The following is a 24876-nucleotide window of genomic DNA, read 5'->3' as shown; positions in this document are numbered from 1 at the left end:
GTTACTGTGGAGCGTGCTTTAAACTCCTTCTAGAATAAGGATACTGAGGAGCGACAGTTGTCAATAGGGCCTGAGTACTGACTGTAAAGAACACTGAAAAAAAACCCCAAAATAAATCCCAACCACCATCCAACAACAAAGAAAACCAGAAACAAGTTTTGTTGTGGAAAACAGCAGTCTGGGTGAGTTCTCACTTGGAGAGGGGACACGACGCGACGCACCGACATGTCAAACATCTGCCCCCGCCCCACCGGAGGTACCGGCCCCAGCGCGGCGGAAAGCGCTGCCCGGTTACCGACAAGGTAGCCCGGCGGCTAAAGGGATCCGCTGCGGCTCTGGGGCCGAGTAGGGCCGTGCCCGCCGTTCCCCCGGCGCAGGGGGCTCCCAGTTCCCGCTCCCGCCGCAGCCGCCATGTGGGACAGAGCGCCCGCTGCGCGCACGCGCCAGACGGCCCCGCTGGGGGGCGGGGATACACCCCAAACGCCCGCGGGGGACCGTACCACTGAGCACCGTGGGGGTGGACGAGGAAAGAGCCGCCTCCAAGAGTTCGCTTATGAGAAATCCCCGCTAGCTTCTTTCCTCAGCTGTGCGTGTATGTCTACATAACAGCAGCACGGAGAAGGCGGCGGGAACCCGTGCTCGCTCTCGTGCGTTCTCTTCGCAACCTTCTGTCCCTCGCCTACCCCCGTCGGCGGCGGATTGGGCGCGCTCCGCCAGCGGCCCCTCCCGCCGGCCCGGCCCGCTCCCGCTGCTGGCGGTCCCGGCGCCGCGAGTTCCCGCTCTCCCGCCCCCTCCCACCCTCCGAGCCGGCTCCGCGCTCTCCTCGGCCTCCCGCTCCCTGCCCTCGGCCCCGGCGCGGCAGCCCTATGGCGTACAGTCAGGGCGGTGGCAAGAAGAAAGTCTGCTACTATTACGACGGTGAGCAGGGCCGGCGCGGGAGCGCGTGTGTAGGAGCGGGGGGTGCCCCTCTAATGGCCGCCCGGGGCGGGCTCTGCCCCCGGGCCCCGCCGCCACGGGCGTCCCTTTCCCTTCGGGAGGAGATCCCCCCGTCCCGGGCACCGTGGCGGCTGGGGTTCCCCGCCGTGCCCCGCTCCCGAGCCCCGGGGCCGCCGGGCTGGGGGCGGCGGAGGGGGGGCTGCGGGTGTTGGTGCGGGTCGGGAGCTGCGGGGCCTACCGGGCCCGGTGGTGAGTGCTGTGTGTATTGTTACACACACCCCCACCCCCCCAGAAAAAAAAAGGAAAAGTTGAGACACTCCCCTCTATCCTCTGAGCACGGAGGGGTTGGAGTAGCTGCCTTGTCTGGCTCCTCCTCTGCAAAGAAAGTCCAGGCCATGTGTAGCTCCGGCACCTGGTGATTGTTGGGCTGAGGCCTTTCCCTTTCTCTGGCTTTCAGACCGAAGGGTGGGGTGCGGAGGGGCAGGGGGACTCTGCCCCCACCAGTTCCCCAAACTGTGGTCGCATCGGAGCAGAGGTCTGGCTCCCACGAGCTGGCCTGCCTGAAAAACGCAAAAAGTTGTGTGCGTAGGTGTTTAATAGTAGTGAAATTTTAGTTGCTTGCAGGCCTTCTGAATTTGCACGCTTGTCTGGTGGGGACACAGGCGATTGTGATCTGTGTTGCCAGAAACGGCGAAGAAGTACGTGAAGCTTGTGCTTGGTTTCAGATTTTTGCAGCAACTTATTTGAGGTTTTCTCTGGCCAAAGCGGCAAGAACTTTTTGTTTTCTTCTTGAGCTTCAGTTGGTTTATTCCTTTTTGTAAGCTCGTTGGTTAGATTAGTTAAGAGATTTTATTTTATTTTTTTTTAATTGCCTCCTATTGTGACAATTCTGTGCAATGGCATCTGAGACTGATCTTGATAGTAGCCAGGAAACGGAGGTTGGGGATGTTTGGCCATAGGGCTTTGGTGTTTTCACCATTTTGGAAATGAAGATGAGTGGCTAAACCCACTAAGATATCAAAGATGTCTGTTGCTGTAGCAAATCTGCTATTCTTTAAAAATGGCAGATCCTGTGGGGCCTGTCTTGGCTTTTTTTTTTTTTTTTTAACCACACTAAAGGAGGCAGAGTGGTGGTTGCCGCCCCCTTCTCTTTGTTGCTAGCTCTGGTTCTTTGTTCCGCCTAAAGGGGAAAGGAGGCCCCTGTTAGGGATAATTTTGGTGAAGCTGGAATCTTACTTTTCCTAGGGAAGAGGAATCACTTTTCACCTTGTTGAAAGAAAGACAGCAGTGATAGTTTACAGGCTTTTTCTCTGCAAATGTTTGCTTTCTTTTTTTTTATGAGTTTGCTCTTTTTTTAATTAAGTGGCTATAGTTTACTAGATATTGATATACTTAGTTTTCCTGTGATCCCTGAATTTTGATACTCGATGCTAGGATTAGATTCACATTAACAGCCAAAAAGCTGTGCTAGTAAAGAGAGGGGAGACACTGGAAGAGGAAGAAGTTTGGAGGTGGCAGGATAATGGCAGCTTAAGGCAGTTGAAGCTCATATGTTGCTTGAATGTGTAGACTAGGATAAAAGCAGTTAATAATGTAGAGAAAATAGGATCTGTGGTGAAAGTGACTTAAAATAAATGCTTTATATATGACAGAAACAGCTTTAGAATACTTTTTGATGTCTCATTTAATTGCCAAATCCAACAGTTATTTTACATGTCTTTTGGAAATAGAGTTATTAGAAGAAATTTTAGAGTTAATAATACATGCAGTAAATATTCCTGATGCTAGTGTGGGGTTCATCTGGCAATTCTGAGTGTTTTGTAACTGTATTGTACCAGCAAAGTCATTGAATCACAGCAAAGGGAGTATTTGAAGCCCTAAATAACCCAAAACAAAAAAAATGCAAATGTATCTCAAGCACACAACTGAGATAGCGGTGTATCTCTAAAGGCATGTCATAACTGAAGTAAAATACCATTTTTTGTCATAATTGGCCCTCCACACATACTTTTACTCTTTTTCTTGCAAAGAAAGAGAGTAAAACACTAAAAAGTGTTGAAAAGTTCTAGAAGCATATACCCTTATCTTCTGAGGTGCAATAAATTTCTCCATGCTTTTTGTGAAACTCAGTGTGGTTGTCATCTAAGACTGCTTTTTTAAATTAGCCTGTGTGTACTAAGTTTAAAAAGTGCCAAGTTTTCTCAGAGTGTGTTGCTGTTAACAGTTTTTTTGATAATTAATACTTTTAATAGCCTTCATACTGTACTCAGAACGAATGAACTTTAAGTAGACAAAGCTTGATTTCATTACCCACAGTTTGCTTGTAATAGACAACCAACCACATCCAGTTTCTGGAATCTTCCTTGCTTGTAATTGTGTTCAAGTCAGGAATTTCATTTAAATTTGAGCCAGTATACTACGGGAAGAACTAAAAATCTACAAATTAAAATACTCTGGTGATCTTATTTGAAATATTTTTAATACGTGCTTTTAGTCTTAGTATGTGTATGGCCTTAGCTTAGCGAAGTGTGTTCCTCACACTGCCTAGAACCATGCTAGATACGGGAGGATATCATAGCTTTTATTTTAGTCTCTTACCGAGTACCTTCAGGTTGTTGTCATGGTCTTGCAACATTGTGGCTCGGGTAGCTCAGCTCTTCCTAGATAGGTATATGTATTGTACAGTTGACCATAGCAAGGGACCCAGACGGTCTTTCCAACTCTGTGCTCCTGTACAGCAAAGCACAGTTCTAGAGAATCACGCAGCAACTCACATGGTTACAGTGAGTGAATGTATTTATTCCATGCCAGTGCACTAGCAGTATTGTTTAGATCTCTGCTTGTGCAGAAGTTAGTGTGGGTGTTCAAAAGGCTCTACCTTCATGAAAAATTTGAGAGATCTGCATCAGAGTGTGGTTGGTTCCACCCATAAAGACAAGACTAAACCTGTTTTAGTAGGGCAGTATGCTGCTATAGTTGGACATTGTTTAAGTAGCATTTCTAGTTAAAGCTTACATCTGCAGATAAAATTAACTTAAACTGAAGTGTTTTCTGGAAATTCATCAATAGTTTGTGCAGTGGCTTCCAAACCAGGTGATGATGTCCAGCCTCTGCTCAGGGCTCTAAAGTCAGAGCTTTACTAGTCTTCTGCTGTTGGCTTAATTTTAAAAATAGAATAAAATGCCCAGCCTTTCAGATACTAGTGCAGTAATTTTAGGCCTGTTTGAATAGCTGTTTGTTTGATGGTCTTTTTTACATTCATCTTTACGTGAGTTTACCTCTTACTATCGCTGAAGTCAATTCAATGTAACTACTGCTATTAAGATATTTTTCCCACGTGGTTTCCGTTTTTGCAATTAGGTTTCTGCTCATAGTGCAGTTCTGAAATACCTCATCATTCATGGCAACTAAAAATAAGCAGCAATGTGGTTGTGTACATAACAGTTTATCTGTTCAAAGTTACGAAGTAATGTAACTTGCAAGTTGCAAAGTAAAAAAACAAGCATAAATGTCATATCTTGCCTCTGTTCAGGCACTTAAGACTGCTTTGTAATGGGTAAATTTAGTGGTGTTATTTTTCTGTATATCATAGTAACTGGAGAGACTAATATACTCTTTTGGGCACATTGCAGCATGTAGTTGCTCAGTTGTATGTTTTTGGACGCAATTGAGGTTCCTTTAGGACATGTAGCCTCTTGTATTTTTCTGTGTGTTAGAATATTATCTGTAGGTCTTACTAAAGTCTCAGATAGAGAAGTGGGTCCTAAAACTTATGTTCATCAAAGGAATCAGTTTATTTGTTAGCGCTCTTCATTTTGGTGTGTAACTTGTACGAATTTAGAAACAATTTTTTTTATATATATATATTTGAACTTAGGATGTGACGGTGTATGTAACAGTCTTCAGATGGGTCTTCTGGTCACCTGTTGGTATAATATTTTGCATCAGGTGCTGAACAGTACAGGGCAGTAAACTCATACTAGCATTAAATGGGCACTTGGTTTGTGTCTTTACTTAAGGACTCAACTTTTCAGAGATTGTGTTGCTACTTCTCAATGAGAGCCATTTAGCTGACATTTTTACTGATATAAAACAGTAAATTTCAGTCTTCAAAGCCTTGTTGTGAAAGACTAATAGGTTTGCAAACTTTCTACATATACTACTTTGCATTTTTTCCCTCTGCTTCCTCATTCAGTTTTTCTTTTGCACTTACTGTATGTGCCCACACTGGTCAGTGATATAAATATGCTCATAACACTTCTGTATGATTTTTACCTTTGTATTAATAAGTTTAGGGTCAAGTACTCGTATTATCTGCAGTAATAGTCTTGTGTGCTTGGCCTCACCGTACCATTTCTCTTATATAAGCATACCTCAGTCAGAGTTAGGTTGGCACAATGTGCAGAGCTTTTTAGCTCCATTAGTGAGGGCAGTGTCCCATCCTCACACACACTAGCACTTGGTACACATCGCTTTTCTCCCCTAAGTGCCCCAATAAGGCTGTCACATATGAAGAAGAGAGACATAAATTTCAGGATCAGTGGATGAAGTGTTTGTACCAGGAAGCCACCTTCTTTTTCAATGGGCAAAGGAGGAGAGACTTTTGACACCTTTGCCTTCATCACAGGATGATGAGTCCAAAATGGGTCCACTTCGTTTTGTGATGTTAGTTGAAAATCAAGGTGCTAATGAAGAAAAAGGAACTTCTTGTGTATCTTTTCCTTCCCCACCCCTGCCTACATAGACATTACTACAGTCCCTTGAAACTTGATGGACTTCTTGTCCGTATGTTTGAATTTATTTTTTTTCAATGAGGCTAATGCCAAAACCCTTTTTTGTTGGTGATGCTGAGACCTGAAAGATATAAGTGGTATTCTATTGTTTGTTACTAAAGTGTATTATATTGATATCTATTGCTAGTCACTACTGCTGGCCTCTAATCTGGAAGGATCAATAAACTTCTGCCAGATACTCACCCACAGATCTTCTGTTTTATTAAATAAACTCCCATTAAATTTACCAGTGTGCCAATTATTTTAAAATTCTCTTTTCTGGTAAAAAATAAAGTGATAGCTAAAAAGTATGCTTAATTTATTGATTTGTTTATTTAAGTGTCTGCTGCAGTGTATGGTATATAGAATATGCATAAATTTGAATCTTTTTAGTTGAATAATCGCAGTATATTGAAGGATATGTTGCCATTTTATTTGGGAAACTTAATTTTATTTTTTCTCTATTATATATGGGAAAAGGAATGGATTCTACACTGTACGTAAGATTCAAAATAATTCTTAGTTGTCTGCTTCCCTATCCATCAGCATTCTGAGTAAAATGTCAGTGAGGACTATATAAGCTGAAGTAGTTAAAAATGAAGTGGCCTGTAAAAAACCCCATTCCTTAAGCCACAAATGCATTTGGAATGAAGTTTCCTCAAAAGCATCATATTATTTATAGTCACTATTGTCTTAAAAATTTCAACTTAAGCTCTTACTAGCTTGAAGTTTTTTTTAAATCTGGAACTTAACAATAACTTCAAAAAACAAAGTAGAGCTAGTGAATTGTTGGTTTTCATCTTCTAGGCATTAGTTCCAAAGAGCCGAGATAGATTTTTCCTAAACGCTAAATATAAAAGGTATTCTTTCATAAAATGCTTGAAAATGTTTTTAGCGGGAGGAAGGAGTTGGTTAATATTCTTAATACCTTTTGCTCTTGATCTGCATGTGACCAAACCTGCAGGCTTGCAATAAGTACCTGCAGACTCCAGGTTTTAGTAACTAACAGAAAGTGCCAACCTTCTACTTACGTATCCAGGTTAGAAGGTCCAAGCTCTTCCAAGTTCTTAATGCTGAAACTTGGTGTTTCTGTTGTTATGGGATGGCAAAGAGCTAGGTGTTGAGGGGTTGTTTTTCCAAATACCTTCTTGTTATGTTACATTAGGTTATATCTGTTTTCTTAAGTATTCTTACTCTCCTTGTCACTTTGAAAACTGAAAGCTTGAAGGACTTTAAAATGCTTTGAGACTTATAATCTTGCCGTAATACTTGTTTTTCTTGGTAGTTGATGATGCTACCTTAAGCTGACATTTACCCTTCCTCCACAGAGCTCGTGCTGAAGAGGTGAAACTAAAGCTGTTTTTGTAGTGGTGCTGCTTCTTGCCTCTGACTGACAAAATTCGTAAAATAGTATGACATTGTGAAAATAGTGTTTCTTTTGTTCCCAGTGGACAAGGCAGAGCATGTTGAAGGATGTGAAAGAAAAGTAAAAAGTTAAAGAGGGTAAAGTTCAGTAATCCTATCGGGAAATTTGGCCAAAAAGAAGAGAGGTGCTGTTGTGAAGAGTTGTTATAGAATTCTCCAGCTGAAAGCCATTGACAACTGGACATAATTTTTAGACTAATTTACATTTCCAGAAACCGTTCAGTTTAAAATGGTTCATGTCTCAGGAATATCAGTGCTCAAAATCGGGTTGTCTATGTTCTAACAGTACCCAAGCTTGGAAGAAAACTTAATACTAGCCCATGAGAGCAGACATTCTTCTCTTGGAAATGAGTGTCAAATTTCGTTTTTTAATTGTGTGTCTAGTTGCTTTTCAATTTGATAGAGCCAGGATAATCTGGATTACAAGGTTCTTGTTAAACTGCTGTGGATCTCTAGCAGCAAGTGTCTGGGGAATGTTTGTGCATGTGGTTGCCACAATGGATCTGAAGCTGACTTCTGGAATGTTAACTGCTAGTATTAGTAGTTCAGGACAGGCTGAGGATCTTAAAATCAGCTCCTGCAAAATGGTAGGTTTTACTACAGCCTCCGTTGTGTCATTATGTGGCAATGTCATCAGTAATTTCTACTTCCTTGTTAATTCCAGTTCTGTTTCCCATTATTTATTCTTCAGTTCTGGCCCATTATTGGGTCGGAACATCACTCTTGATTTGTAGTCTTTGCTCTCTCACTACTGTCTGCTTGTAGTGAAAATGTTAGATTCAGGCTCTTTTTTGCCCTCTGTATCTTGTTTCTGACATACACAACGGTTTGTTTTCCTTGTGGCCTTTTTGAAATAGACTGTACTCCCTTTGTGGGGTTTGTTTGTTTTCTGGAATCGTACCTGTTTACTTATCTTCTGAGAATGATTCTTCTAAGTGGCAATGAAAACTTGTAATATGAATAGCTATTCTCTTGTGTAATATTGACAGGTGATATTGGAAACTATTACTATGGACAAGGGCATCCAATGAAACCTCACAGGATCCGAATGACCCATAACTTGCTGCTAAACTATGGCTTATACAGAAAAATGGAAATTTATGTAAGTATAAGCAATAGAATATCCACTGAAGTGTTTTTAGTTATTTTTAAAGATCTTGTCACACAAATGAGAAAGGTGAAAGTGGAAACAGAGAATACTTAGTGTATTCAGAGCTCTTTTACTTAAAAGTGAAGCAGTATTTAATGAAGTTGTATATTCACAACAGAGTAGCCCTTGCTTCCTGTAAAACAGCACTCTGTCACTTTAACTGTTTTCATTTCAAAGTAGGTGAGATTTCTTTCAAGTTGCCTGTTTTAGCCAATTGTTAGCTGATTTTGCAGAGCGCTCTGATTATTTCTTTAATTTGTTCTTGTTATCAGCGACCCCACAAAGCAACTGCTGAGGAAATGACCAAGTACCATAGTGATGAATATATCAAATTTCTCCGATCAATAAGACCTGACAATATGTCTGAGTACAGCAAGCAAATGCAGAGATGTAAGTGTCAACATTAGGCTAAATCTATGTGCATGTGCTTTGATGGTTAGCATCGTTTAAAGCTCAATATTCACCAATACAGAAGTTAGAGAAATACTCTTAACAAGAGTAACATATGCTTGCCTTTAGCTACACTATTTTGGGCTTTTCCATTAAAACCAACCATGTTGGAAAAAATGTTCTTTAAGCATATGTAAGAATTTTTGCCTCTTCTTTCATAGGATGTATTCTAGATGTGAAATACTACTGCTAATAATAAGGCTTAATGCATAGATTAAACTTTGTGTGAGCTGTTTATGAAAGTACCTTAAAATCTTTCTTAAAAAGAATGGCTTTTAGAATAGTAGAGAAGTAAAAATTAATGTGTTAAAATGTGTTTAAGTCAAGAAAAGAAGTTATTAATTTCTCTTGGAGGGAGATAGTAAGAATTGTACCTTTTTCACTGTTCACCCTTTCTGTTAATTTATTTTTCTAATTATAGGAATAGGCTCAAAGTGCTGTTAGGAATGCAGTTTGACAGCTATTATATAAATTTTAAAGGCAGTATTGTAACCTCTTTATGATGCTTTATTGTCAGCAAATTATTTTTCTAAGTAATTGTGCGTCTTTTAATATGACCTATGTTAATCAGCACTTCTTCAAAAATCTAAAAATCATCGAACTTCTTGTTAATGAGTAGACAAATCTTCCCACAGAAACTAAAAAGAATTTAAAAAAGAAAAAAAAAATAAGAAAAAAGAAGATAGTTTGAAGTCATCTTGTACTATAAAGATTCTACATTGCTTTTAGTGTTTGAAATTTAGCCTGGCAAATGAAGTGGGGTGGGGGGTAAGTAGTTAAAATGCTGAACGAACTATGCATCTGTGTTATCCATGTATATATCAATGCTGTTGGAATGGTGTTTTGAAAAAGTAATACGTTTCTTACACAGTTAATGTTGGAGAAGATTGTCCTGTATTTGATGGCCTGTTTGAGTTTTGTCAGCTGTCAACTGGAGGCTCTGTTGGTAAGTTTAGGTTGTTTGCCAGCTCTTTTGTAGCTTTAGTAGGTTTATGTCAGCAACTTAAAATTTTGATAGCGTATTTAAAACTGAAGCAAGTATAAGGGTTTTTTAATATATTTATTTATTATTTATAATATATCAGTTACAGACTAAAATATTAAGTATCTCAGTGTTGATAGGAGATCGGTTCTAAGATCAGTTTATTTAAAAAACAAAATATTATTTCATGTATCAGATTTAAAGGCCATCAGAAATTTCTGACTCCCTTTTCTTTCATTCTTCTCTGTGTCTTTTTACAGCTGGGGCAGTAAAATTAAACAGACAACAAACAGACATGGCAGTCAATTGGGCTGGAGGACTTCACCATGCCAAGAAATCGGAGGCATCTGGTTTCTGTTATGTCAATGATATTGTGCTTGCCATCCTTGAGTTACTGAAGTAAGTTTGTGATGAAGATAAAATTATAGAAAGTGTCAAATTTAAGTATTTTAATGTTTAAGATATGGATTTTAGTTATTTCAGTGAGTTTTCGTAGCCCATGTTGAAATTCTACAGTTTCAATTAAGAAGGCTCTGGTTTGGCTTCATCAGGATGTTCAAACTTAAATACAGGCAAGCTGAAAAGTTAACTAGTAGGAGATAGGTTAAAAAGAGATATTTAGAAATAATTCTTTATGCAGAGGATAGTGAACTTCTGGAACTTGTTGCCACAGGAGGCTTAAGGAAGCAGACAGCGACAAGGTTCAAAAGGGATTAAACGTAATCATGGACAAGAGATCTGCAAATGGATGTTAAAGATCCAAGCAACAGTGCACCATGTAAAACACCGTGTGCTGTAAGTCTAGATGGTGGGGAAGTACTAGAGTAGCAGAATTCAGAAAATGGATAGGCTTACTTGCTTTCTGTAAATATTAATCTACTCAGGGGGACAGAATAGTGGGCTAGATGGATCACTACCCTGACCCCTTAGGGCAGTCATTGTGCTCATAATCTTACATCCATGTGGTTTCACAATATGCCTGCTTGTTTCCTATCACTTGAGTTGTTTCTAGCCAAACAGGAATGTTCAGGGTAGATCATGCACTGAGCTTTCCTGGATTATTACATGAATTAATGTGGCTGTTATGAATAAATAGTGAAATAACAGCTGTGCCTCTGTGACTGCAAAATAAAAAATGAGGAGTAATGAAAAAGTGATCGTATAATTAACTTCAAGCAGTAATGTTTCACTAAAATTCCAAATCCTGAATGTTGCTTTTACCACTTCAGAAGACTGTATCCCTTCTAATAACACATAAATCTCATTTATTAGAAGAAATATTCTAGGTATTTGATTCTTGTGAATGGAACAGCTGAGTTTGCTGGTGAGGAATGGGGGAAGCAGCTGTAATCTGGAAGTTTAGAGATGGAAAAGGTTTCTAAAGAGACTAAAAAATAGTTAATATTAACATAATTAGACATACTTTTTAATGTGCAGCATATATTCAGGAGCTATCTGTGCAGTCTATGAAAAGTGATATGATTTTCTGTGGTCCAGTCCTGAGTTTTTTAGCTTAATGTGAATGTGAAGGAAGGAATCTTGCAAATAGTTATAGGTTATGTAACCATAGGAGACTGTCCCCAAAATTATGGCTGCTCAGACTCATATTCTATAGTACTGCACAAAGCATGATGAAAATGCATCTTCTGATGTTGACAGACTTTGTTCTTTATTAGAAAACATAGAGTTTAAGGGCCGATACTGTTTTCAGTACTCTAAGGCTTCAAACCACTGGTTTCTTTATCCATCTCAAATGACCTGAAATTTGCAGTATTTAAGGAAATACTAAACAGTAGTGTAATAAAGTTTTGCAAATAGAAAGTGTGATACACTCGAAAGTAAGAATGTCCCTATATTTACAAGCTGGAGAGGTGAAGAAGAAAAGTCAGTGAAAAACAAGTATTTAATTTATTTTTTGGGGGCTTATGGAACACAGACTGTTGATAATTATTGACAAGGCAGAAAGAAGTGTCATGTGAAAGGGGTGAATTCAGCAGATGTGAACAACAAATGCTATGAGCAGAAGCACAAGGTATAGCTTCTACAGAGTGAGATGAGTTGGGGTAAATACTAGATACATTACTTATTTTGATTAAGATAAACTTAATAATGTTGCTATTCAAACTGGACGGAGAATTCTGAGAGCATATGGTTGCCTCAACCAAAATCATCAACATGATTGTAATCTTGGATTTTAATGTCTGGTTGTGGGTTTTTTCACTAGGTTTTTTTCTTGTTCGGTATCAGTCTATTATAAATATAAGAGATAATGATGATTTCTCATGTTATTTTCTTCCTAGGTATCACCAAAGAGTGTTGTATATTGATATTGATATCCATCATGGTGATGGTGTTGAAGAAGCATTTTATACCACAGATCGTGTCATGACAGTATCATTCCATAAGTATGGAGAATATTTTCCAGGCACAGGAGACCTTAGGGTAAGGTTAAACTTGAAATTTCATTGGTGATAAATTCTCTCTTACTCTCTTCCTTGTAGATACTGTTTTAGCACTAGGCTACAATAACTGTCCAATAATGGTATACAGCAGTAAGTTTTCAGAAAATATGTTGGTCTAGAGTGATAGATTTGTTAAGGAATCCTAGGAAAAATAATACAGGATAGTGGGGACTTCTGAGTGAAATCAGCACCTTAATTTCTGGATAAATTGGCTGAAATTTTTTGTTCGAAATCGTTAGTTTAATGCACTCAGATTTTGGAGATGTTTCTAAGAAGGCAGTCTGGTATATTTATAATTATCTATACATTTCAATTCTGCATCTACAGTGAAACGTAGCTGTTTGGAGATCACATGCCTTCAAAACTTATTTCATATTTTAGAATAACACATTTCACACCTTTAATAGTCACAAAGCTTCAGTTGCAGTTTAAATTTACAGTGTTCTATTTGCCTAGTAATATGAGTTGGCTCATTTTTGGAATATTTCTTATATCATGAAGTTTGTTTTGAATTCTCATGATGCTCACTACCTAAGAACTTTAGCATGCCCCACAAGCAGTTATGTAGTGAGCATTGTAGCAGCCTGAGGGAGGGAGCATTTGCCTATGAAGAATTATCATTTGAGCTGTTGTAGAATCTCTGGCAAAGCTGAGAATGGAAACCCAATTTTCCTGGCCTTTCATATTAATGTTTAGTCATTCCTCATGGTAGACTTTTATCTATTAGAAGAGGAAATTGTTTTACTTCACAACTTGAAAGAGTATTTCAAGTATTAGGATTAATATATTCCTAGCTTCAAACTCATAAATTAAACCTGTTTTATCAGAGGTACTCTCAGGATAAGTTGCACCTCTGGTGTTAGGAACTTTGCACATCAGTTTATACATAGAGTTAGTTTTTTTAAAATTGTAAGCAGTTTTGAAAAAGTTGGCCTACAAAAATGGTGTGCTGGAAACAATTCACTGTTTTTCTACTATCTTTAAATTGATTCATGAGATACAAATGTTTGTGTTTTGGCTAACACTCCTGAAATGTGTGCTTTCCAGTGTGCTGATCGTACCCAGAGGACACAGGAGTACGTGAAAGTTGAGCTTTAACCCAGTGGGATGCTGAGCATTCATTTCAGTGTGGCTGTTGGAGCTGAATGTTATTATGGCTGTTAGATTCTGTTAAACTGTGTTCTAAATTGATTTCAGTAGAAATCAGGTTAGAGTTTTTATCTGTGTGGTTTAACTTGACTGGCCACAAGGTGGTAGTGGTGCTTCAAACAAAAAGCAGCTCAGACCGGGATGTTTATCATGACAAGCTGTTGTTGCTGAATTTGGCTAGATTATTTTTTTTTTTTGAAGGGCTTAGATATGTTGGCTTTTTAGAAGCAGCACTTCCCGTTGACAGAGAAGTTTATGGACTCTTCACCTCACCACACCCAGAACAAAGAATTTAAAGATAACACAGTTGAAATAAATAGAAGAATATTGTATGTTATTGGGTTTTTTTATTTTTTGGCACGGTGTCAGTGACAAACAGTACCTCAGGCATGGTAACTTTTATTCTGCACTGCTAGGTAGTATTTTGAAATGATTGTTTTCTTCATACGGTCTTTAGCAGGCTTTATTGCAATAATTACATCCCCATAGGAAAAAAAACCAGCTTTTCCCTATGTCCAGAGCTTGAAAAGCTAATAGAACTAAAGGGAGAACTAATTCTCTGAAAAGTCAGTATTCCTTCTGGAGGCCAGTATTGTGCTGCTTGCTTCTGCCTAACTTGATCTGCCATTGGTGGTTATTTTTATCAACTTTAACAGCCAAATCTTATCTTTCTTTTGGTCAGTAGCATGTTTTCCAGCTTGTTTCTGTTATTCTTTAGTTGATCTAGATGGCTGATCAGGTTACACTTATTTGATTCAGGAACATCGTGTCTCATAATGATTTTGTAATTGCTGCTCCATCAGCGTAGCTGAATCTCACTGAGATTTTCTAGTTCATCAGCATTCATCCATTTTCTACTGAAGGTATTGTTCAGTCTAAACTTCCAGTGTCCTTAATAAGTTATTTGACCTTGTACACATCTTAGATGATAACACTAATTTTGTCATTTATATACATGGACAGATAAGTTGCTTTGCACAAAGGCCCAGATCGAATGAGTCAGCTTGATCTGCAGGTGAATGGGAAGCTACCAGAATGCTATATTGTTTCTTTAGTCTTTATATCCAGCACAAGTATCAGTTACAGAAAACATCTGTTGAGTAGCTCAAGCAACTGCTCTGTTTAGTGGGAAATAGTGTGAACATTTGACTTTGCTGTATTTTAGGATAAGATGAATTTAATGATTTCTTTTTTTTTTTTTTAATCTGTAAAGCAAGGCAAGAGGAGAAATAACCCCATGAACAGGTTAGGGGTTGACTTGCTGGAAAGCAGCTCTGTGGACCTGGGGTCCAGGTGGACGAGTTAACTGTGATCCAGCAGTGTGTCCTTGTGGCCAGGAAAGCCAGTGGTGTCCTGTAGTGCGTCAGGAAGAGTGTGACCCAGCAGGTCAAGGGAAGTGATCCTTCCCCTTCTACTGAGCCCTGTTGAGACCACATCTGGAGTGCTGTGTCCAGTTCTGGGCTCTCCAGTACAAGAGAGACATGGAACTCCTGGAGTGGGTCCAGTGGAGGTCAACAAAGATGATGGAGGGACTGGAGGATCTCTCTTATGAGGAAAGGTTAACAGAGTTGGCCCTCTTTATCCTGGACAAAAGACAACTGAGAGAGGACCTCATCAATGCTTACAAATATCTCAAGGGCAGGTGTCAAAAGGATGAGACTTGCCTCTTTTCAGTAGTGCCCAGTGAATGAATAAGAGGCAGTGGGCACAAACAGAAACACTTTGAGGGTGACAAGAGCACTCTAGTAGTCCAAGAAAGTTGTTGAGTCTCCTGGATATACTGAAAACCCGTCTGGGTGTGATCCTGTGAAATCTGCGTTATCAAGGGGTTGGGCTAGATGAGTTCCAGAGGTCCCTTTGTCCAACCCTGACCATTCTGTGATTCTGTGATCACCTCAGAAAATTCAGCATCTTAAAGCCTAGATTATTCACTTTGGGTGACTGTGGATAATTTATGCTTCAAATCATCCAGAGTTGCATTCAGCAGGGGTCTTCAGTGTCACTAGTCTTGCAATACTGTATGAAATATGAATAGTGTTCTGGTGGCAATGAAAGTCAACTGTTACCCCTGTGTTTATGTTTCATTGGACCATTTGTTGCCCTCCCCATGTCCATCTGTTTCCCCTCACCCACTCCAGTTAAAAATATTTACTGGAAGTGACACTTTACTGATGCATTTACTGCTAAGGAGGCATTGTTCAGGAAGAGGGAAAAAGTCCATGACTCTTACAGTAGCTAGTGTTGAGAAGTTTAGTATTTGTATTGCTGGGTTATCCTACGTATGACTTGTAGCTTTTGAAGGATATTGGACCTGAAATGCAGATCTTTCTGCAGAGCTGCTGTTTGATAATCGTTTACAGCCATACTGAACAGATCAATTCTCACTGTCTGCTTCACTACACCTTTATTAGTGGCAGAAAACTGCTCTATAGACTGGAGCAGTTTTCTGTCACCAAATAGACTTCTATCTGTCTTAGTGATGAAATAAAGGGAAGAAATGCAAATGTGGGTCAAGCAGAGATCTTTGTGTGGATGGATTCAGGGTGTATTCACTTGATTATTTTTTTTGCAAAGAACTTTTTCTCTTAATGCATATGTTATCTAGGAAAGCTGGTAGGATAAACTACTGAGGTTCCTGTCTTGACACCTGATGGAATTGAGAATAATCTACAAGTTCTTTTTTGTTTGTTTGTTTAAAAAGTTTCAGTTTCTTCAAGGGCACCTGTAAGTGACCTCAGTTTGATTTTTCTTCACTCCGTTATGCTGCAGCTGCTTCCTCATCTTATGTTTGGGGCAAAATAATATGGTTTTAAAAACCTTTTTAAGTCCAAATCTTCTATACAACACTGAAAACATGCTTATCATGTTGCTCTTCTTGGTTTTCATACTTGCTTTTGCTTAACTATTTTTACCAGACTAAACAGTTATGATTTGTCTTTTTGTCTTAAATCTTTGAATTAAAAAATTGAGTGTGTTTTTGCTATTTTAGGCTTAGTGTATAACTCCTGCACTCCAAAATGGTTTTATGGGAAAACATGAACCAAGTAAACTTTGCCTCTTATTCCTCACAGATATGTATAATGATAGCTCAGCAGACTTGTGTAGATTTTTTCCATGATAGCATTCTGTGTTTGTATTAAAGTATTGTCATCTTTCCGTATAGGACATTGGTGCTGGAAAAGGCAAATACTATGCTGTCAACTTTCCAATGAGGGATGGTATAGATGATGAATCATATGGGCAAATATTCAAACCAGTGAGTACTTTTTTTTGTTTTAGTCTCTCTGCAAAGATGCTAGTTTAATTTTATTTTCATAATGTCAGTTAATGACTTTCTATTTTATATCAATTGTAGATTATATCCAAAGTAATGGAGATGTACCAGCCCAGTGCTGTAGTATTACAGTGTGGAGCAGATTCGCTGTCTGGTGACAGGCTGGGATGCTTTAATCTTACTGTTAAAGGTAAACAGAAAAGTGTCCGTTTGTCGTCTGTAACTTTTTACTTACTAGAAACCTCTACCCCTCATACTGTTTTTCGAGACACTTGCATGATGAGGACTGGAGTCACAAAGATTTTGTTCATTAATGTGATTAATCACCTCTTTCTTTGCTATACAGGGGTGGCCAAAAGAAACCCAGAAGTTGCCTCTTTCTTTCTGTCCATCTAAAAAAGTTAAGAAGCTTGGTTTTCCATGTGCTTTCTAGCCACTCAAGTGATTCCCTTTCTTCTATGTACAGGCTTTCTATAGCTTTAAAGCAGCATCCTGGAATGACAGGAAAACAGTCATCTGCAACGCAGACAGTGATGGGCAAATAACAAAACTAGTTAGTAGTCCACTTAGACTACAGATGTTAAACATCAAACACCTTGTTGGGTGTAAAATAGGTATTACTGAAATGAGAAGACTCTCTGCATTGTTAAATTTATAGTGGTGTTTGTTATACTGAGCGAAATGTTTACATTAATTTTTATTAATTTCCATAGAATTACTGTATTTTAGGATTACTTAAATTTCTATCCAAAATTGTGATTCTCAAAATTGGGATAAGATGTTAATTTAGCAAATAGCATAAATGTTACTGTTATTATTGTCATTTTATTATTATTTATTTAAGTGACAAAATGTTAAATGTATGTTGAACTTTTGCTAAACCTTGAATCCAGCCTATTGGAATCATTCATTTTCTGGATTTTCTTGTTTTTATGGGGTTTCTTTAATGAGACAATTAGAGTTTTGTAGGCAACAAAATGCAGTATAGTATCTGTTGGGTCTGCAGTGTTTCAGGGTTCTTTTCTTGATTTGCACCAGGTGGCAAAGCTACTTCAGTTGCCCATACAGCTCAGATTTTTTTCCATCTTACATATCTTGGAAACCAAGAGAGCTGCTGCCTCCTACAGATGCCTTTCAGTATGCTGTATCTCCCTGGAGTGTGTACTGTCTTGGCACCAGTTCACTCTGTAAGCAAGACTTAGCAACCTCTAATACAGGTTCAAATTTAGAAGTAGAAAGGACCAAGTACTGATTTTGTTTTCCCTTTTTCCCCCATTGCATTTGATTGAGAAATTGCCCCTAGATTTGTCATTGTGTATGACATGAGTTATGGAAAGACAAAACACTGAACATTCTAAGATCGTTTCAGAGCAACAATAGACCATCATGCATCTCTGAAGACTGGGGTGGATGATGTTCGTTGTGTTTTGTACATTTCTCATCCGTAGGTCTTGACTTCTTGTGAGGTTGTGCTTAGCTCTAGGGGGAGACAGTTCTGTTTGAATCAATTCAGTCCTTACTTGTTGAGTCTGACTGCATATGTCTGATTAAATAGTTCATTATTATATTTTTCTGTTCAATAGCTATTTTGCATATATGTCAACTCCCTTTTTGCTTGACAGGTCATGCTAAATGTGTGGAAGTTGTAAAGACTTTTAACTTGCCGTTGCTGATGTTAGGAGGAGGAGGCTATACAATTCGTAATGTTGCTCGATGCTGGACGTATGAAACTGCTGTTGCCTTAGATTGTGAAATTCCTAATGGTAAATATTAATATTCAAATTAATATTTTATTAAGAAATAATCATGGGAGATTTTAAGTGAACAGATAGCAGATATGTCTCTAGACAGCTCTAATGCATCAGTTTAGAATAAACTATGTAGAAAGTTATTGTTAGGATTTAGCTAATAAATTTTCAGTATCTTATGCACTAAACATAAGTATTTGGGCTTTTTTATGCCTCAGCAAGAGCTTTGAGTGGATCATTTTTTGAAAATTTGAAATGTAAAACTTATGGAACCTTACTTGTAAGTATTTCTAGTATGAATATCATCAGTATGATAGAATATGTTCTGCTGCAACATGGACATGGTATTCATAAGAAATTAGCGAGTATGCAACTGTCTGCTTTACATAGGAAAACTACTGTTTCTTCATTGTATCTGACTTAAAAGTAGCTGTGAAAGTATATGGACTTTCACTCTTCCATTTCACTCAATTTTGGCTATACAAGCTATCTAAAAAAATTTAAAACCAGTAATTTCTCTGAGGAAGATCCCCAAAGATCCTGTGCTCACTTTGCTTCTGGCCAGATATGCTCTTGGACGTGTTTTTGGAATGCCTTTTATATGAAACTGCTATTTGGACTGGTTTGTTGCACATCAGTCACTGGCATTTTTCATGATGGATCTCAGCTTTTGCTGATAAACTGCTATTCATGTATCACTTGGTAGATTCAGTGTTTCTGTCCATTGAGTGGAATGCTGCTGTCATTGAGAAAAGACTATTTGGACTGTGCCTTTCAAGATATATATTTTCCATCTTTCTTGTCAACATATATTCTTTGTCAGTCGAAGCTTTTGAAGAGAAAGTAGTATTTCCTTATCTTGGGATTTTTTTTCCATTAGCATGCCCCTTTCTATGAATTATATATATGCATATGAAGTTTTTTGGATTTTTTTAACGTTCCTCTCAACTTTTTGTGTCCCTGTTATCTTTAATCTGTTCTGAGAAATAGCAGTGCATTTCTAAATGTTGCAATAGCAACTTTAATCTTCCTGTCTGCTTTCTGTCCACCTAACAAGATCTCTTATCCTGTAATAATCACAGATGAAGAAAGATAAAGGTTTCAATTAAAAATGGATTTCAGTGTCATATTTCTTAAAGGTTCTATGGGGTTTTTTAGATTTCTCTTAATTTGTCTGGAAAGATACAGTCATATTCAGTATAAAATACTACTCTTGTCCTGGCTATCAAGTCTTCGTCACCTTCATTTTAGTGATTCAGTGTTCCAGTCAGGGGACCATTATCTGTGAAAATATGAAAAGTGAGTTAAGGGAGAAAACCGACAGACATGGGTAGCACTCAACCACTGTACAGCCCTTACCAAGGATATTGAATTAGCTGTGATCTTCAACCTAGTAATGGGTATTAAAAGTTTTACTGAAAGAATATTTTGAATTGTTCACTCAAACCTTTCAAACTGGACTAATTTTGAAAGCAGCTGCAAGAAATCGTCAGTTGATCTTCTTTCCTGCAGAAGTAGCATTTTTAATTATTTTATCAAATTTATTCCTTATGTTGTTCTAATGTGTGATTACAGGAGATCTTTCACTTTGTGTTTTGCCAGCAAATTTAAGTTCATTTATTGAATAATTTAGAGGAAAAACACTAAACAGTTCAGGTAATGGTCAAGTATTGCTTACCTGAATGCTTCAGGTGTGATAGTTCTCTAAGTAAAACTCTGTCCAATCTACTGTTGTATTTAAACTCTTTTTTGGATCACAAAGTTGTCTTGTTTTTTTGGTTTATAGAGTTGCCATATAACGACTACTTTGAATATTTTGGGCCAGACTTCAAGCTTCATATTAGTCCTTCAAATATGACTAATCAGAATACACCAGAATATATGGAGAAGATCAAGTAAGTAATGATTATCTTACCTATCAAGTAGGTCATGTGGATCGTGCTTCTCCAGTAGTTTAATTGTTTTGAAAACTGAATGCCTTTCTCTGTTACACACTAAAAATAAGTACTGAATAGATTTGACATGTTTTTCATTTCTGTCAAAAGAAGGGGTTTTTAGAACTCTCTTCCTACAACAGTATGTATGCTTATGAAGTCCTATGACTATAAATATGAAAATTTATGACCCAGCTTGGATTTTTACTTTTTCCAACAACTGAAAAGATGACTATTTTACTTGAGTTTCCATTCTAATTTTTTAGAAAGTTTATCCTGCCAGGAAGGAAGCTGGTGTGGTATGATGATCAGGATTTCTAATTCTCAGCCCTGTATCTAAATGTGAACTGAGACTGTCACTCTTTGTAGCTGTCAGCTATAAAAATAAAACGTCATATATGAGCTTGAACATCCAAAACTGTGGAAAGACAATGATACGTGTGCAGGCAGTTAAATGACTGTCGTTTGACAAATCCACAAGGTTTGAGCAGTGCTCATTGCCAAGCTATGACGGGTATGTGTTTTTAACCAGTGCCACTTTTGATACTCCTCACATCTTGAAGTTTTGGTTGGAAACAAATATTTTACTTCAGGGATGGAGTAATGAATATGTACAGTTGATTCTGTACTGACCTGACAGAAGATAATTGGTTAGCCTAAAGTACTCTTTGCTTACCATGGTTTGTCCTTGCTCTGGGTTTAAAAAAATAAACTGCCATCCCTGCCTCAAGTTTTAACAGGCTGTTAACAGTGCACAGGAATTCTTTTGGTTACCAAAAATAGGTGAATAAAGATGTGAAATTGCCTGTATAAGTTTGCCAGTACTACTATAACTTTTAAACTCTCAAATTGCAAAATTCACCAAAGCGGTTAAAATACTAATTTTTGAAGTGATTGGTGAATAGACTGTGATGGGTATTCATAGCACAAATATATAAATCTCAATCAAATAAAAGGGTTTTTAATAATGTGCAAGGGGGGGAAAAAAGCACACTTATTTTTCACTAGTATAATTTTACAGAATTTCTCTGTGGTAATGTAGTACTCCAACTGGTGATCTGCCAGGCTCTTTGCTGTATGTTTTACATTGTTGAGCTTTTGTGGCAGCAGCAAAACTTGCTGCTGCATCCCTGGGTACAGATTGTATCTCTGTCAATAGAAAACACACAATCTCACATTCTTATACTAGCACCCACAAGGTCACTGACCCCTCATTTCAGAGGACTCTCCTTCAGTTTGTTGTGTGCTTTCATAGAGACCTGGCTTTACAGAGCTCCCTGGAGTGGTGAAACTACTGTGCCAAGTCATGTGATTTAAACAGAGGCAAAGACTGTAAAGATTCCAAAAAAGCACTAGTTGCCTCTTAGCTCTTCAAATTCTGCAGAAGGATACTGACATAATTGTTGCAAATGCTGATATTTGATGCTTGCCAAACCTTGCTTTCTACTTGCACTTTGGAATGATAATTTTGAGTCCCAAGAGAAACCAAGTGTCTTTCCTGCTCCTGCGCATGGTGCTTGGAATGTGATGTCCATCACCTCAGTTTGCTTAGACAGGACAGAACTTCTCTCTGTTCTCCCTAAAACTGACAGTAAGGAATCTTATCTGGATGGGTTACTTTTGATTCTGATGTCATTGCTGCACACAGCTGGGAAGTCATCATGCTTCAAGTGTCTGACTTTCTTTCTAAGAAACTAGAAGGTAGTTTATTATCCAAGTTGATACTCTAGCTGATTATAAACAGAGAAATACTGTTGCCAGTTCAGCACAAGTGGTGGTACTTGTGCTGACCCTGTGGGGAATTGGAGGTTGAATTAAAATAAGTATTTGAAAAGTACAAAGACAATGATATTCAAGTACACTGAGGACACTAATGATCTCATAGGGATGGAAAACTTTCTGAACTTGGCATGACAATTTTTTAAATTGAAAAATGAAACTGACTAAAGCGAAGCAGGTTAAATTTGAATACAGAGTTTCCAGAACTTAATACAAAATTCAAGGAAATGTCACTTCTGTGAAGTAATAACTTTTCTTGTCTGTTACTTGCAGGCAACGCTTATTTGAGAATTTGCGTATGTTACCTCATGCACCTGGTGTACAGATGCAGGCCATTCCTGAAGATGCTGTTCATGAAGACAGTGGAGATGAGGATGGAGAAGATCCAGATAAACGCATTTCTAGTAAGAAATATCATTTCATGATAGAACATGTCAAAATATAGTGATTTTAGATTTAGTTGTTCAGAACCTTAGGCATAGCAATGTGCAGTATTGGAAGACTGGCAGTTTTGTTTCCTACATAAAACATTTTGCCACTAGTCTGCTAGTCTTGGTGGTTTTAAGGTGGTATCTGTCTGCAAATCTGAACCTGCTAAAGTGTCTAACGAAGCAGTGGAAGAGCATGTTTTTTTACACCTTATAAAACAGTCTGGCAGTTTCAGACCTATAATAGGTACTTCAGAAATCTCAATGAATTTTAACGAAAGAAATACAGTACCTTTTTGTGAATACTAAAAGACAGAAGCTATGTCCCCCTTGGATGTAAAGTGACATACAGTGTTTAAGGAAAAAAACCTTTTATTTCCTTTTTTGATATAAGACATTTTTCCACACTTGCAACACTACCCTTCACTTCGTTACCATAACCTTTCTATGGACTTTGAGTTGTTCTTCAGCTATAGCCAAGGGTTTTCTGCTACATTTAACATTTTTTGATGTTGATTGGAATAATTCTGTAATCTCTTATTGGTGCTCTGTCCATTTTCTGAACTGTTGAAACCATAATGTTTTCTCCTGTGATTTAGTTTTCAGTGTTTGAAGTTTATTTGATACATGTTAAAATATTCCCCACTCTCACCCTGTGTCTCTGTAAAGCTATTTTCTGGAAGATATTGTTGAGAGACACAGAGTATCTTCAAAAATAGTGTTTTAATCCATAATATAGTTCATCAGCATTAAATTACTGTATGTTATTACTCATTCTTAATTTGGTAGGTTTTTTTTAATTAGGGCTGTTGTGGTTGGACTTTATGATTAATTATTATCATAAATCTGAATCCTAGTTCGAGCATCTGATAAGCGCATAGCCTGTGATGAAGAATTTTCGGATTCTGAAGATGAAGGAGAAGGCGGACGACGAAATGTTGCAGATCATAAGAAAGGAGCAAAGAAAGCCAGGATAGAGGAAGACAAAAAAGAGACTGAGGACAAAAAAGCAGGTAGGACTCTGATGTGATTTCATCCTGTGTTTAGAACTGCAGATGTCAGTCCTGCCAGGAAACAGATATTTTATCTGTTAACGGTTGATTAGCTGTTGAGATGATATATTTTTTCCATCATATTTAAGGCCTCTATTTTAAATTAATCAGTTTCAAGATACAGCTTTTCACACTAGAATAGTGTTTTCAGACAAGGGATATTGCTCCTTCACAAGCTTGAAATCTTAGAGCCAGGGATCTGTATTGCTCAATGAAAACAGAGATAAGGATTCTCACTTTAAATACGTTGGACAAAGTGTTTGTTCCTGTTTGCGTTTGTGGGGTGAGCCAACTAATTTTCTCTGAAACAGAAGCTGAATAGAATTCTAGGGACGGTTTAATTCCAAGGACTCTTGATTTTTCTAAGAACAGGATACATCTTAAAGTTACAAGACTACCACAAAGAGCTCATGGGAACTCCAGGTCTTATTACTGCATGCTGTCATTGTGGTCAGTCAAGAGAGACCTTTCCTTGAGGCATTTTGAGTCACTTGGCATTGTGCCCAGATCCCTCCTTTGGAGGGATGTATTTAACACTGTATGTTAATATGTAACTAGTGAGTTCCTTTAAAAGCTAGTTCCCTCTGGCTAGAATTATATACAAAAAAAAAAGCTTTGGTCATGCTGTTTACTTCTTAAGTATTTTAAGGCTTTCTTGCATCTTTCGGTATATTTAAAATCTCGTGATTTTTCAGATGTTAAGGAGGAGGATAAAGCCAAGGACAGCAGTGGTGAAAAGACAGACGCCAAAGGGTAAACACTAATTAATGAATGATGTAATCTTTTTGAAGAGTGTTTATTAATTAAATCCATACTTTATAATATTTTAAATTCTGTAGAGATCACTTTAAGTTCCTCATAATACTAAATATTTTAGAATCATGACTACTAATTCAAAATTGCATTTCTAAAAAAGTAAAACAACTTAACAGTTTATTTTTGCCTTTGTACAGAGCAAAATCAGAACAGCTCAGCAACCCTTGAACAAAAGATAGCCTCTCATCAGTTGCAGAACATAATACCAGAGTTGGAGAATACCTAAAAGGAGAAAAGTTTTTGTATGAAGAGAGACTGCTGATTTCATTTTGTACTATTTGGCATGGACTGTATTTATTTTCAAATGGCTTTGTTCTGTTTTTTGGCAAGTTGTATTGTGAGTTTTCTAATTATGAGGCAGAAATTCCTTTCTTCACCATGCTTTATGTAATAGTATTTAAAAATGGATGTGAGTTATTATGTTAAATGTCTAAACTGATCTATTAAAGTAATTTGCCTTTCCTGAGCTGATTTTACCTTTTTTGTAATTTTATCTTTATTAAAAAAAAAAAAATTGTA

At 37.9% G+C, this 24876-nt stretch overlaps 1 protein-coding gene across 1 annotated transcript; it reads left to right on the top strand.

The window, feature by feature from the left end:
* Nucleotides 1-765: 765 nt before the first annotated feature.
* Nucleotides 766-24876, top strand: HDAC2 (histone deacetylase 2). The gene is made up of 14 exons (XM_017829461.1): nt 766-918; nt 8123-8235; nt 8556-8673; nt 9605-9679; nt 9976-10114; nt 12016-12157; nt 16490-16582; nt 16682-16790; nt 18223-18363; nt 20135-20243; nt 22335-22465; nt 23347-23502; nt 24237-24294; nt 24495-24876. The coding sequence occupies exons 1-14, from the start codon at nt 867-869 to the stop codon at nt 24523-24525; spliced, it is 1467 nt and encodes a 488-aa protein (XP_017684950.1). The 5' UTR covers nt 766-866; the 3' UTR covers nt 24526-24876.

This window comes from Lepidothrix coronata, unplaced genomic scaffold (assembly GCF_001604755.1).
Source record: "Lepidothrix coronata isolate B3197 unplaced genomic scaffold, Lepidothrix_coronata-1.0 Scaffold5, whole genome shotgun sequence".
Lineage (NCBI taxonomy): Eukaryota > Metazoa > Chordata > Aves > Passeriformes > Pipridae > Lepidothrix > Lepidothrix coronata.
The sequence above is the reverse complement of the archived record's forward strand: the minus strand, read 5'-3'. Positions and strand labels throughout refer to the sequence as shown.